The sequence below is a fragment of the Monodelphis domestica genome, chromosome X, assembly GCF_027887165.1.
Source record: "Monodelphis domestica isolate mMonDom1 chromosome X, mMonDom1.pri, whole genome shotgun sequence".
In the NCBI taxonomy this organism is placed as follows: domain Eukaryota; kingdom Metazoa; phylum Chordata; class Mammalia; order Didelphimorphia; family Didelphidae; genus Monodelphis; species Monodelphis domestica.
Genome location: NC_077235.1, coordinates 27,575,241 through 27,589,833, shown reverse-complemented (window position 1 = coordinate 27,589,833; position 14,593 = coordinate 27,575,241). Strand labels below are relative to the sequence as shown.

The 14,593-nt window shown below is 42.5% G+C and overlaps 1 protein-coding gene across 6 annotated transcripts in view; it reads left to right on the top strand.

Annotated features, from left to right (window-relative positions):
- Positions 1-14,593, top strand: part of LOC103102905 (sodium/hydrogen exchanger 2-like) — a 163,985-nt gene that overhangs the window by 94,435 nt on the left and 54,957 nt on the right. For 4 of the 6 annotated variants that reach the window (XM_056809545.1, XM_056809541.1, XM_056809546.1 and 1 more), the window contains exons 11-12: positions 2,727-2,793; positions 8,141-14,292. In XM_056809545.1, coding sequence (XP_056665523.1) covers positions 2,727-2,793; positions 8,141-8,271 — 198 coding nt within the window. In that variant the 3' untranslated portion in view covers positions 8,272-14,292. The remainder of the gene's footprint in view (positions 1-2,726; positions 2,794-8,140; positions 14,293-14,593) is intronic. The other 2 variants (XM_056809542.1, XM_056809544.1) reach the window with 1 other exon arrangement.

The window sequence follows — 14,593 nt, the reverse complement described above, 5'->3', positions numbered from 1 at the left end:
GATATATATATTAAAAAAAAAAAACCCATGATTCAATGAAGCTGCTGGAGGGACAACTGTACCTTTGAGTGCTTCTTTCTCTAACCTTCTGGGCATCAGGTTTCTGGCTTCAGAACTTCTAACTGGAAAAATCAGAGTGCTCTGAATATGGACTTTAGGTATGGTGGCAGGGCTCTAGAGGAGAGAGGCTTGTTCTGTAGGCTGTTTCTTCCTGTGCATGTTGGTGATTTGAGAGTGAAAACATCTGAGCTTGAATTCTCATTCTGACAGTATCTGTGTATCCATCAGCTGGTCATTTTTCCACTTTGGCACAGTGTTCTTTCATTTGTAAAATGGGTTTGTTAGTACTACCTCAAAAACTTCTCATTTGAACTGTCTACCTTTGCTAGTTGTAGTCTTCCATCTCTCCTTCCTTTTCTGGCTAAACTCCTTGAGAAGGCTGTCTACAATCAATTACCTCCACTCTCTCTGCTGTCATTTTCATTTAAAATCTTCTGCATCCTGGCTTGCTACATCATCATTCAACTGAAACTGCTCTCTCTAAAGTTACCAGTGATATCTCAGTTGCCAAATCCAATGCTCTTTTCTCAGTCTTTACCCTCCTTGACCTCTCTGTTGCTTTTGACACTTGATCACCCTCCTCTCCTTCATTTCTCTAATTCTTGTGACACCAATTTCTTCTGATTCTCCTCCTACCTTTCAGACTGTTGCTCAGTTGCCTACTCATGTAGGTTATATTCCTAACCATTAGTGTCCCTAAGGCTTAATCCCAGTCCTTTTCTTCTTCTAGACTATGCCACCTGACCATCTTATCAGCCCCCTTTATGCAGGCGATTCTTAGATCTATTATCTGCCCTAACTTCTCTCCAGACCTCTAGTCGCCCACTGGTAACTGTCTTTTTCACATCTTGGACTGGATATCTTGCAGACATCTTAAACTCAATGTGGACAAAATGGAACCAATTGTCTTTCACTTGAAATCCTCTCTTCTGCCTAACTTCCCTATTACTATTGAGGCCATCACCACCCTCCTTGTAACCCAGGCTTACAACCTACTTGTCATCCTCACCTTTTCAGTATCTCTCACCCCCCCCCCACATCCAGTCAGTCGTCAAGTCCTGTCCTTTCTACTTTCATAACTTCTCTCCTGCATATCCCCTTCTCTCTTCTGAACACCCTGGCAAAGGCCCTCATTACCTTCTACCTAGACTATTGCGACAGCTGGCTACTTGATTTCCCTGGCTCAAGTCTCTCTCCACTCTAGTCCCCATTCCACTTAGCTGTCAAAACTGATCTTTCTAAAGTGCAAGCCTAAACATGTCATCCCTCCTCCCCGCTCAGTCAACTCCAATGGCTCCCTGCTATCTCCAGGATCTCAAATATCAAACCGTGTTTGGCTTTTAAAGCTCTTCCTAACCTAGTCACACTCTCCTTTCCAGTATTTTCATGCCTTGCTCTCCTGCACTTAAACTGGGATTGATCCAGTGTCTTTGGACTCGTGTTCCTCCTCAAAGATACTCCCTCACTCACTTCTGTCTTTTTACCAGTTCTCCCCCATGCTTTGAATTCTCTCCTTCCTCATCTCTGCCTCTTTTCTTTCTCCAGATCCCAGCTAAAATCTCACCTCCTTTAAGAAATCTTTCCCAAAGTAGAAACCCAGAAGAAAAACAACTGCTTGATCACGTGGTTCGTTGGAGATATGATTGGGGATGTAGACCCTGGTGCAAATATCAATAATATGGAAATCTTGATCAATGATACATGTAAAACCCAGTGGAGTTGGCTTGTTGGCTATTGGAGGGGGGTGGGAGGAGGGGAGGGAAAGAACATGAATCCTATTACCATGGAAAACTATTCTAAATTAATTAATTAAATAAATAAACTTATTTTTTTTAAAAGAAGCCTTTCCTGATTCTCTTTAAAACTAATACCTTCCCTCTGAGATTGACTCTGAGTTATCCCACCTATATCTTGGTTATATAGAATTGTTTGCATGTTGCCTCCCCTATTAGACTATGAACTCTTTACTTGAAAGTAAAGAGTGACTGGTGTTTTTTTCTTTTCTTTGTATCAATAGTGTTTAACAGAGTGCTTGTCACATAAGAGATCTTCATCAATGTTTGATGACTTGTTGACTTAATTTGTGAGGAAACCAGTGAGTTCTCTAGAAAAGTTAGATGATGATTGGCATATAGGTAGTGCTTGCCAAATACCTCATAGAGTTTTATGCTATGGCTTTTTACTTATGAAATAATTTTCAATAAAAGGGGTCTTAAAGGATGAAGTTGAGGCTATTCCCCTGCTACCCCCAACAACAACCAAATGGGCAGAATTCTTTAGTTTCTTCCCTGCCTCTCATTCAAACAGATGATAATATCTTTAACTTTGTCAGGCTCTTTCTCAGTTAGCGGTCTCTTCTCACTCTAGCTCTTGCCTGAGCTCACCAGATCACTGCTATTCACTCATGGGCACAGACGTCAGAGTTGTTGTCAAAGAATAAGTAATAGATTTTCACAGCTTTGTTGCTGGACATTTGTGTAATGTTCTTCTTTGGGGTCTTTCGAGAAATATTATCTTGTCTTGAGGTCTTGTACTTTCTAAGAAACTTTGACTAAAAATGAGAAAATAAAGGAAATGATAACTCTTTTGGGTGCAATAGAAGCATAATCAGTGGTTTGTGTGCCACCTTTGGGAGAAGAATAATTTGTGTCCTTTGTTCTTTCTAGAAAGCTGTGGAATTCTTAGCTCAACGTGGTTATGAGATGAAGTCAAAAAGGTGCCAGTCTCTAACTGGTAAGTCCGAAGTCCTCTAACTAGGGTTATTCTCTATCCCCTCCTTTCCCTCGAGGCTTCCCATTTGGCCCCTCCTGATGCTTTGACCCCTTGTCTTGAGGCATTCTAAGCTACAGATCCATAGCACACATAATGCTAATGATCATAAAGCTCACAAGTGATTATAATGGACTAGAATGGAACTGGCTTTAAGCACCTTGGCTTTTGGGGATTTTTAGGCTTGTTCACATTTGTCTCATGCCCTATCCTCTCAGTCTGTCTTAGTTTGGTTGAGACATCTATGCGTATTTAGCATACTTAGGTGGATGAATTATTAGGTTAGAACTTAGTGCTAATGAGTCCCACATCATGAGTTTGGTTCCCATGTGGACCAGTTACCATTACTCTGTTCCCCAGCCACAGACTGTACCCTCTACTCTTGGCCAGCTGTCTTATTAATAAATGCCATTGGGCCCAAGGGATCCTGAGCAAAAGACTGGATGGATTAGTAAGCCTGTTAGTATGTGATCTGTGATTTCATCAGTGAGACCGCCCCTTTTGCTGACAAAGATTGAAACCCCTCCTCATCTTCATGGAAGGCCCTCATGAAATACTGTGACCAAAAAGAGAGGAATCATCCCGTGGTCAATCTGGTTATGCTTCTCTGTACTTCTCTAGGCTGCTCTGCAGATGATAGACACTATAGATGATGGTGTCCTTCACCGAGCACTTCTTTGGGGCCTTTGTAACTAGGTAGGACCTGCCCAGGTTGATGCCCATCAGCCTGGCTTTCAGGGGCTCAGAGTCACTATTATGCCACAATGAGTAAGTGAGGCATTGGAAGAGGGCATCAGTAGAGTATGATTTCTGGGAAGGAGAAAGAAACTAGTGCTATGAGAAAACAAGTGAAAGGGTCTTCTTGACTGCAGGTGAGTCAGTAACAGCATCTTCCTATAGGGAGATGATCTAAGATCTTCATGTAGGGAGACTTATTCATGTTCCATGTATTTAAGGAACTCCTCAGATGGTGGCATGAATATATAGTGAATGTGTTTTTCACCAGTAGTTTCTATTGGCATAGCGTTATCCTTTTAGAACATATCCTCTTACTTCAATGGGTTTCTAGTACTGTCAACAGTAGACACTGTGGTGTTAACAAATAGATTGATAAATTGGCTTAATTTTGGTGTTGAGTTCTTATCCTGACGTGCCCTTTGAATAGACGTAAGGCCCATGTCTAGGTTCAGGCACTGATTCATAGCTCCTGTGGAGGCTAAAGATGGATTTGAACTTATGAGTAGTACACAGACCGCTCTCCTAGTCCTCCAAGGTCTAGATCTTGCCCATAAAGAAGTGTCTTTTAGGTTTTTTCCCTTTTATTGGTGCTCATATTTAGCATTTCATTAACTAGGTGATACAATGGATAGTGGGCTAGAATTGGAATCAAGAAGGCCTTGGTTCAAATTCTTTTTCAAACACTTTGTAGGTATATGACTCAGTTGAAGTCACTTAAACCTCTCTCAGCCTCAGGTTTTTTTTATCTGTAAGATGGGTAGAAATGACAGTCCCTACCATACAGGGTTGTTATGAGGCTCAAATAAGATACTGTTTGTAAAGTGCTTTGTAAAATCTATAAATATCCATTATGACTTATTACTGCATGTAGGACGTGGCACCCAAACTGTACTCTGAAGGAAACTAGGACTCCCAAGTGTCAGAAGAGAGGAGGGAGTGCATTCCATTAGATGGGGTGACCAGCCACCTGTGCAGAAGCCCAGAGGCCATTGCTGGGGAATGTCCAGCAGACACATTGGGCTCGAGCCCAGCAGCCAGAGCATTGTTTTTCTCTCTGTACTGCTCTCAAAAGAATTCTTTCCAGCCTGAAGTCATTTAGACAGCTGTGAATTTGTTCTCCTTAAACCAGAAACCTCAGCCACATGGAGACAATCGATGAATAAATGGGTTATGATATTCAATATTCTTTTTTTCTCCCAAACCTTTCACTAACCAGGAGGCAACAGAAAGCAAATGGTGACCTCTCACCTTGTCCTTCTCACCTTTCATGTGAAGAGACCTGGGAAGCTTCACCTCCTTGTCAGCTAACGCTATCCTTTCTGCTTCTTGGCAAGATCTCAACAGGGCATTCTTTCCTGATGAGGCATTTCAGGTGGGAGAGGATCCCCATGGTGCCAAAGAGGAGCCAGAAATGTGGAACCAGGAACCAGGGCCTGCAACAAGATGTTCCCACTGCTATGTCGAGCCCTTCTGTGGCTAATGTTTGAAAGATGGAATCAGGAAGCTTTTTGTACATTGGTGAACTCTTGGGTTAGAGAGGAGTCCCTTTAATATGAACAAAGATAGGTCAAAGGGGAGCCCCACCCCTACCCATTACTCTTGTTTATAGGCTTTAGAAACTTATTCCCTACATAATATATATTTGATCTTATATAATAACATAATCTTGCATCTTTGCCAAAGGTATATGTGAAATGAACAGGCAAGTGTGTGCAAATGACATTCTGAAGTGAATCACGTCTCCACGGTTGGCAGAAAGTGGTACAGAATGCACGATCCCACTGTGCTGTTTGTTTGTTGACTATAAAAAGGCATTTGATTTGGTGGGGCACACATTGTTGCCTGAAAGAATCTCCTAAAACAGGGTGCCTCGCATGCAGATGGTGCATTCTTTGAGAGATATCCAACAGAGCTCACCATTTTTTAATACTCTCTGGCCATTATTATTAAGCAAGGTGTAAAACAGGGAAATGTGCCCACCTGGGGTATTGGCCACTGTCATGGAGGATGTTCAGAGTGCTGTCTAAATGGAAGATGGATTTCCGGTTGATGGCGAGATCCTTCAGCTATGCTCATTTGAAGATGACATTGTGCTGTTGGCATCGGCCTCAGCACACTGTAGTGACCTTTAAAAGAGGTCCATAATCACTCAAAGGGAGTTCAACCTTATTAGTCACATGGGAAAACCAAATGAATGAAGAATGTCTTTGATATGCAACTGGATGGACAGATTATGAAGCTAATCCATCAGTGTGTGTGTGTGTGTGTGTGGAGAGAGAGAGAGAGAGACAGAGAGAGACAGAGAGAGAGAGACAGAGAGAGAGAGACAGAGACAGAGAGAGAATGAGACAGAGACAGAGAGAGAGAGAGGAAGAAAGAGAGAGACAGAGAGACAGACAGACAGAAACAGAGAGAGCACAATATTAATTTGTTGGGCCCAGAATTGAACAGGAGAAAGAGAGTTGAGCTGGATTGTCTCTTAGATGTTACATAGTGCTTTTAATAATTCCAAGCTTCTCTCTGTTTTGATAACATCAGTAATCTTCTGGCGTTGCTGTAAGGATGTGATTCATGGAATATCAAAGTTTCCAAAGAAGTAAAGTTGCAGATGACCCAAAATGCTATGGAAAGCTGTTTAGTAGATGTGAATGTATAAGAAGTACACATGTCAGGAGCAAGCTGGGTAGCTCAGTGGATTGAGAGCCAGGCCTAGAGACAGGAGGTCCTGGGTTCAAATCTGGCCTCAGATACATCCCAGCTGTGTGACCCTGGGCAAGTCACTTGACCTCCATTGCCTAGCCCTTCTTACCACTCTCCTGCCTTAGAACCAACATAGTATTGGTTCTAAGGCAGAAGGTAATGGTTTAAAATAAATAAACAAAGAAAAATTAAAAAGTACACATGTCAAGTGTCATTCAGAAAATTACCAGAGAAATCAATAGAAATGGAGATGGGCCGACTACATGGTGAAAGAGAGGGATAACCAATGGGCAGCCAACCTGCACTTTTGGCAATGTCAAGAAATCTAGAGGGCCCCCAGTACATCTGTCAGTTCAGTCCTCTGTGGAACATTTGCAAGAAGACATAGACAAAAATTTCCCATGAGGAGTTATGGGCAGCTGACTGTGGTGGAGTTGATAGAGTAATGGTCCTGGAGTCAGGAAAACCTCAGTTCGAATTTGGCCTCAGACACTTACTATTGGTGTGGCCCTAGGCAAGGCACTTAATTAACTTTGCCTGCCTCAGTTTCCTCATCTGTTGAATGAAGATAACAGAGCACCAACCTCAAAGGGTTGTTTTGAGGTTCAAATGACATAATGATTGTAAAGCACTTAGTACAGTGCCTGACACATAGTAGGTGCCAGATGAATGTTAGCTATTGTTATTAGTGATTGTAGTAGATGGTGTGGATGGGTTGCAATTTGTACTGTTAGAGATAGAATTCTCTGTAATCATGGATCTCTCAAAGGATAATCTTTCTCAGGTAGTACTTCTCCGACACCCTATCATATGAGTGACCCTGTATTGTCACTTACCGAGTGGATGGATGGCTATGATATGCATATTTATTGATGGCCACATAAGAGGCAGTAGTATTCCACTGTGGCTACCAAGGAGCATTCACAATGTTAGATACTCTCCTTAGACGAATACGACCTATTTCAGGTCTTATAAATTACTCATCAGGGTTTCCTTTTATTGTTGTTGTTATTTCTACGTAGGCACTGAAGCAGCTTCTTGGGAAGCCCTTTAGACTCTTACCTGTTTTTAACAGGGTTTTCTTCATAGGGGTTCCAAGTTCTCTATGGCCATTTCCTCAGCCATCTTTCTGAGCACCATTCAGAGGCAGAGCCACCTTGGAATGATGGCAAAAGAACTATAACTCTTAAACTCTTGGAAAATAGCAGTTCTGGCAGCTGATTTTTCTGCTCTTGACATGTTCCCTCACAGCAGTTACTGTCTCTTCTCCTAACAGGGGAGAGGAAGAAGTGCCCTTCTCTTACTCATTTGCCTTCTCCTCTTCAGCCCCTACCTAGGCACAGTTGACAAAATGAAGGGATCTCAGAGGAAAAAGTCTCTAACCACTAGAGGTAGCCACAACGGGAATGGGCTGCCTTCAGAGGCAGTGGATTTCCTGCCACTAGAGGTCTTCAAGCAAAGATCAGGGATACTTTATTTCATTTCATTTATTTATTTATTCATTCATTTGTTTGTGTGTTCATGCATTTGTTTATTTGGTCATTCATTTATTTATTTGTTTGTTTATTTATTTTAGGCAATGGGGGTTAAGTGACTTCTCCAGGGTCACACAGCTAGGAAGTGTCTGAGGTCAGATTTGAACCCAGGACCTCCCATTTCTAGGCCTGGTTCCTAATCCATTGAGCCACTCAGGTGCCCCCCAACCAGGGATATTTTAGAAGAATATGGACACGGGTTGGGTTCAATGACCTGTGAGATCCCTCCAAACACTAAGATGCTGTGATCTCTTCCAGACTTGCTCTCATTCTTTATCATTCTAGGAGATACTAAAGAACAGCAGTTCTAATGGGAGTTCCTTTCTTCTGCTTTCCAGTAGGGGATCCTAGAGAGGTTCCTGATGTGAAATGCAGCCGATCCAAGTCAACTTGTCACATCACTCCTCTGAAGTTCAGTGGCATGGAATGGGTTGATGAAGAAGAAATGGACCAAGAACAAGGATTATAAGGATCAAACTCTGGGATTACCTTTGATGCCATGGAATGGTCTCTTACTTATTTACCCAACTATTCAGCACTTAGATTTGTTTTTTGTGGGAAGAAGGCCAGGACTTGTAATTTTACCAAGTGTGGAAGTTCCCTTTAGTGACACAGGTTGGCAACTTGTCCGTAACTTATGATGTTTTACAGTTGTCAAATCTCATTTAAAAATAAAATACAGAGTTGAAGCTACCAAGAAGATGTCTGCACAGATGGGGTCTGCTACATCTGTATGAAGATGATGTCATGGGCATCTCTGCAGCTGCCAAGCATGATAAGTACCCTATTTCTGCTACTGGGCATCACTCAGGTCTTTATCGGACTTCTGTGCTCCCCTTGGAACTTCAGGTTGTAAACACATGTAATCAGACGGGGAGCTTAGAAAAGAGTTTGGGAAAATGACGAATACGTTTGACAAATAAAACTCAAGAAGAAAGGTTAATAAGACTGAGCAGCAAGGGAACTGAGGCGACTTTCACAAGCTTACGGTTAAGAGTGGATATTCTCCGTAGTCCATTAGAACTAGGGAAATGCATGCTATTTAAAATCTAGGAAAAGACACAGTGGCATCATGGAAAGAGTACTGGAGTTGGATCCAGGAGAAACCTGGCTTTGAGACCATGTTTAGTCACCAAACCTCCCTTCCTTTAATGGGGATGATATCAGAAGTAGGTAGGGCTGTGGTGAAGTCAGAATCATAAAAGCAATTAGAATAATGGCATAGCACTGCTGGGGGAGGGCCAAGGTCTGTTGGGTGTGATACCTTCAAGGGCAGGCCTTACTGCCAGAAATTGCCTTTGGCCTGATAAGCAAGCCTCTAAGACAGTGGCCAGGCTGGTACTGTGGAAAGAAGACAGAGAAGAGCCTGAGGATCCCTCTTTAAGTTCTGTCTCTGACACTTGCCAGCTGCGTGGTTTTGAACAAGGAGCCTTGCTCACCTCTTTTGGCTCTGTTCCCTCATCTGGGAAATGAGAGGATTGGGTTGGCATTCAAAGTCTCTTTCGTCCATGCTCCTAAATGACTTCTCCCTCTCCATTCTCAAGTGGTACACTTTGGTCTTTCTTTACCTTCATCTTCACCGTGTGAAACTGTACACATTCCATGTTTGGGGGAAACTTTAGCCAAAATGTATTTGACTTTAGCATCTTCATTGTACCAAAAATGGCACCATCAAAAAACCCAGCTTCTGCTTGAACCCTTGCGTTATTCCTCTTTTTAATGATCACTTTAGATTTCCAAAAGCAAAGTTTCACTGTCATCCAACAGGAGTTACCATGGTCATTCCCTGCAGTAGCAGCAGGAAGGCCAGATATTCTGAAACTAGTGGAAGAAGAATGATAGGAAAGAGCTCTGACCTGAGAGCCATGACAGAAATTGGAGTTCAATTTCCGATTTTGCTCCTTATTAGCTACTTTGGCTCTGTTCAGGCCATTTTTCTTTTCTGAGCCTTAGTTTCTCCATCTATAAAATGGGGAGATTGGGCCTAAGGCTTCATCAAGCTCTAATTCTGAGTCAGCTGAAATAGGGGACTCAGAGATGGAAAGGACTAGCACCAAAAGGATTTGTTTTTTCTTTCCCAAATCATGAATTTCCAGCTTAGGGAAGGAAGAAAAGAGAGTTGTGTTGCTCATCTTCTCTCTTTTTCCCCCCTTTAAACATTATTTTATTTGGTCATTTCCAAACATTATTCATTGGAAACAAGGATCATTTTCTTTTCCTCCCCCCTTCCCCCCACCCCTCCCATAGCTGACGTGCGATTCCATTGGGTATCACATGTGTCCTTGATTTAAACCCATTTCCATGTTGTTGGTATTTGCAATAGGGTGTTCATTTAGAGTCTGTCCTCAGTCATATCCCCTCCACCCCTGTAGTCAAGCAGTTGCCTTTCCTTGGTGTCATCTTCTCTTAAAGTAAGGATTCCATAGATGGAGAGGGTCTCTGAAGCCATCTAGGCCAACTCATTCATTTTACAGTTGAAGAAACAGACTTCCCTAAGGTCACATAGGTTAAGAATCAGTAGATCTGAAGTTTGGACTCTAAGTCTTGTTACTCTAGCTTCACTGTTTATTCTTCTATGCCCTGCACTGGTCACAACTGAAAGAGTTTGAGTATTATCTCTTCTAGCCTGTATCCTTTTCCTAGTTTTCCTCTGAATTCTTCTTTTATCCAGCCAGGGATGGATGTTATAGTTATCTACATTTTTGGGTCTGCTTTTTATTTTTTGCAATAAAGAGTATTATTTGTGAATAGAGTGCTAGATTTGGAATAAAAAAGACCTGAGTTCAAATTCTACCTGAGATACGTACTAGCTGTGTGACTCAGAGAAAGAATTTATTTAACTCCTATATGCCCCAGGGAACTTTCCAGGCCTTATGGACTAAATTATAGCCAGAGGTCTATTCTATATTGTTCGAGGGGAGTTCCCTAACCTGATAGAGTAATGAATTCTCCAGGATTTGGGTTATTTTTATACCACTCTCATTGCCCCTAACCTGGGAGTCCTCTTTTGTAACAAAGAGAATCATTTCTACAAAACAAACCTTCTTTTTTTTTAATTTTAAACATTATTTTATTTGGTCATTTCCATACATTATTCACTGGAAACAAAGATCATTTTCTTTTCCTCGCCTCCCCCCCTCCCACCACCTTTCCCTCTCCCATAGCCGATGCCCGATTCCACTGGTTATCACATGTGTTCTTGACTCGAACCCATTTCCCTGTTGTTGGAATTTGCATTAGAGTGTTCATTTAGAGTCTCTCCTCAGTTATATCCCCTCCACCCCTGTAGTCAAGTAGTTGCTTTTCATCGGTGTTTCTACTCCCACAGTTTGTCCTCTGCTTGTGGGTAGTGGTTTTTAGATCCCTGCACATTGTTCAGGGACATTACACCGCCACTAATGGAGAAGTCCATCACCTTCGATTATACCACAGAGTATCAGTCTCTGTGTACAATGTTTTCCTGGTTCTGCTCCTCTCGCTCTGCATCACTTCCTGGAGGTTGTTCCAGCTCACATGGAATTCCTCCACTTTATTATTCCTTTGAGCACAATAGTATTCCATCACCAACATATACCACAATTTGTTCAGCCATTCCCCAACTGATGGGCATCCCTTCATTTTCCAGTTTTTGGCCACCACAAAGAGCGCAGCTATGAATATTTTTGTACAAGTCTTTTTGTCCATTATCTCTTTGGGGTACAAACCCACCAGTGCTATGGCTGGATCAAAGGGCAGACAGTCTTTTATCACCCTTTGGGCCCTCCAGAATGCAAAACAAACCTTCTTAGTGAACATGTCCAACAGTGTATGTAGCATTCTGTATCTCTAACAACATAGAAGATGGAAGTAAATCTCTGGTTTCTGGACTTGAGATTGTTCTCCTTTTCCATAGATGCACAGTTTCAGAGCTGGAAAGACAATTGAGGCCATCTAGTCCAATGGCCTCATTGTACAGATGGAGAAACTAAGGCTTTTTGAGGTGGAGTGGCTCACTCAATGAGGTCACTCACACAGCTAGGAGGGGAGAGAAACTTTAGAGCTCTCTTCCTCCTAATTCTTTCATACAAGAGAACCCTTCTCAACCTCCTCTAAAAGTAATTATGTACATCAACATAGGCAGGGACTTTTTCTAAACTTTCAATCATTAGGGTAGATGGAGAATTCGCTTTCTGATTAATTAAACCTTAGCACTTCCCTAAGACTTTACATTTATTTTGTATAGTGTGGAAGCCAGAGATAATTCTCTTGCCATAATCAGATATTGTCTGGCAGCTTGTTTGCCTTTAAAACACTCTAGTAAGGCAATCTGGGATGTGTGTGTGTGTGTGTATTAGAGAGAGAGAGAGAGAGAGAGAGAGAGAGAGAGAGAGAGAGAGAGTGATGGTGCTGCTGGAAAACCTGGCCTTGAGGGTAGAACTAGGAGCAGTGAATGGAGATTTGGGCTTGCTGTAAGAACCCCCCTCATTAAATTTGTAAAGGAATCCAAGTGCCCTCAAAGAGGAATGGGATACCTGGGGAGGTAGTGTGTTTCTCCTCAGTACAAGTCTTGAAGCAAAGCCGAGGTGACCACTTGGAAAGGATGCTGGACAGGGGCAGCACATCCAGGGACAGATTGGAGTAGATAGCTTCCAAGCTTTCTTCCTAATCTGAAATTCAGAGAATCATAGATTGAAAGGGAATGGGAGAAGTCATCTTGTCTTAGCCTCTCGTTTTACCATTGGTGGGCAGGGGAAACCCAAAGAAGGTCACACAGTAAGAAGGGACTGAGGTGGCATCTGACCCCAAATCTAGAATTCTTTCCAGCACTTAGCTGAGTGCTAGCCTAGAACAGATGCTTCATAATGATGACTAACATGCCTTTCCACTCTGCTACACTGCTTCTGTATTCTTTGAATCCTGGCTTTGCTGCTTATTAGTTGTATGACGATGAGCAACACTCAACTTCTCTGCATGGCGCTTTAGTTTCCCTCCCTGTGCAATGGGCAGAGTAATCCCTGTAGTCCCTACCTCACAGGGTTGTTGTGGGGCCTACACAAAGAAATGTATATGCATGTGCTATGTAATTTTAACTTATTGTATAAACATAAGGCTTAATTGGTAATTAAGTCATCATGTTCATAAAGTTCTGCTAAATTTCCTGAGAAAGCTCACTACTTTGCGGAAATGGGCCTCTGTGTTCAGAATCATTGTTATAAGGGTCTGGATTTCTGTCTTCTTATTGACATGCTTTTGCTTAAATAGTGCCTTGAATACTCCAAGCCTTTCAGTCCTTCTTCTCGTCTGTCACAACTTCTGATGCTGGAATGCGCCAGTGTGTCAGGCCAAGAGGAACATCACAAGATGGACTCAGGTCACAGTTCAAGGAGGCTTGTGGGACCTTGGAAGCTGGCAGTGAAATAGGCAGGCCACTTCTAGATGCTGTACAGGCTTCCTTGTTCTTGTGAGTGCCTCTTGAGTGAGGTGCCTACCCTTAGCACCGTCAGAAGACACCTCTTTTTCTCTCTCCATCCCTTGGCAGTGGATCAAGACGTCTCCATGTGCAGATACATGATCTTGAGGAGGAAGAAGGTCTTTCTTCCTGAGTGGCAATGGTGGTAACATGGGCAATGAGGCTGGGCAATGAAATCGGCACCTCCAAGACTGTAAGTTTGGGTGCCATTTAAGGGATACCAGGTTCCTAGCACCTCACTTTGGTTACTTTCAGAGACTGGGTGTAAGGGTGTCGGCCATCCCTCCATCAGTGCTGAGCACAGGTTTAGGGAAGCCATCACACTTTAGTAAATAGTATGTAGGAGTTTCTGGATCCTTCCTTTCCACAAATTGTGGTGACTAACCCTTAAGGGATGAGCTCCTCCACACTCTGCTAGGCTCGTCCTTGAACAACACACACATGGTTTTGCCAGTTTGGTGTAGGTTTTGCCAGAGTTTGGACTCTGTAATTGCCATGGGGCACCCAAATACCACAGGGTGGCACTAGAGGAAGATGGCAGTGAGGAGCCCATGAAATAAGCCAAGTAGGACCACTGCTTCCCTCTACTTATTGAGCCTCCATGGGTACTTCTGGGTATACTAGATATAAAGATGCAATGCTACTTGTCTGCAAGAACTTTGTTTTTTTTAACAAAAGAGACCATAAAGCCAAGCACAGTAATGTAGAGAGTACCAAGGTGCATCAATGAGTTGAGGATCATGCTGGTCGGGGAGAATGGTTCTGTTCATTAAAGGGACTTTCTAGAGGGAAGGACCTTGGGTGCAGCCCAGGCAAATGGAAGGATGTTGTTCCTCAAACTGGGGATAATTTAGACAAAAACTAAGAGAGTGGAAGGGAGGACCAAGTGCCAGGGAAAGCAGGAAAACAAGGACTTCTGGGCTCTTTTGCTCCTTGATTTCTTTCCCTCCCTATACTGTTTAACAAATGCTTTGCCATTCATCTGTCCATATCCAGTTTCTCTGAGGATCACGCTGCTATTACTTGGTTATTCCACCTCAGGTAAGTCTCTGGATATCTGTTTCCTCATTTGTAGAAGGGGGAACTAAAGTAGGGGTCCTTCTAGACCTAAACTTTTATGTTTCAAAGATTGAATCTTATAAATTCCAAGGGACTCTCCAGATTTTTTGGTTTCCTAGGAATATTGTTTCCATCCACTTGACATAAGTAAGGCATGTCTTGGTTATCTTTATTATTGTTTTGTCACATAGCTCTTTCTTATTATGCAGCTTGGCGTTTTTCTCAATTTGGGGGTGGTTGTGGTAGTGGTGGAAATATTCACGAATGAGACTTAATGTTCCTT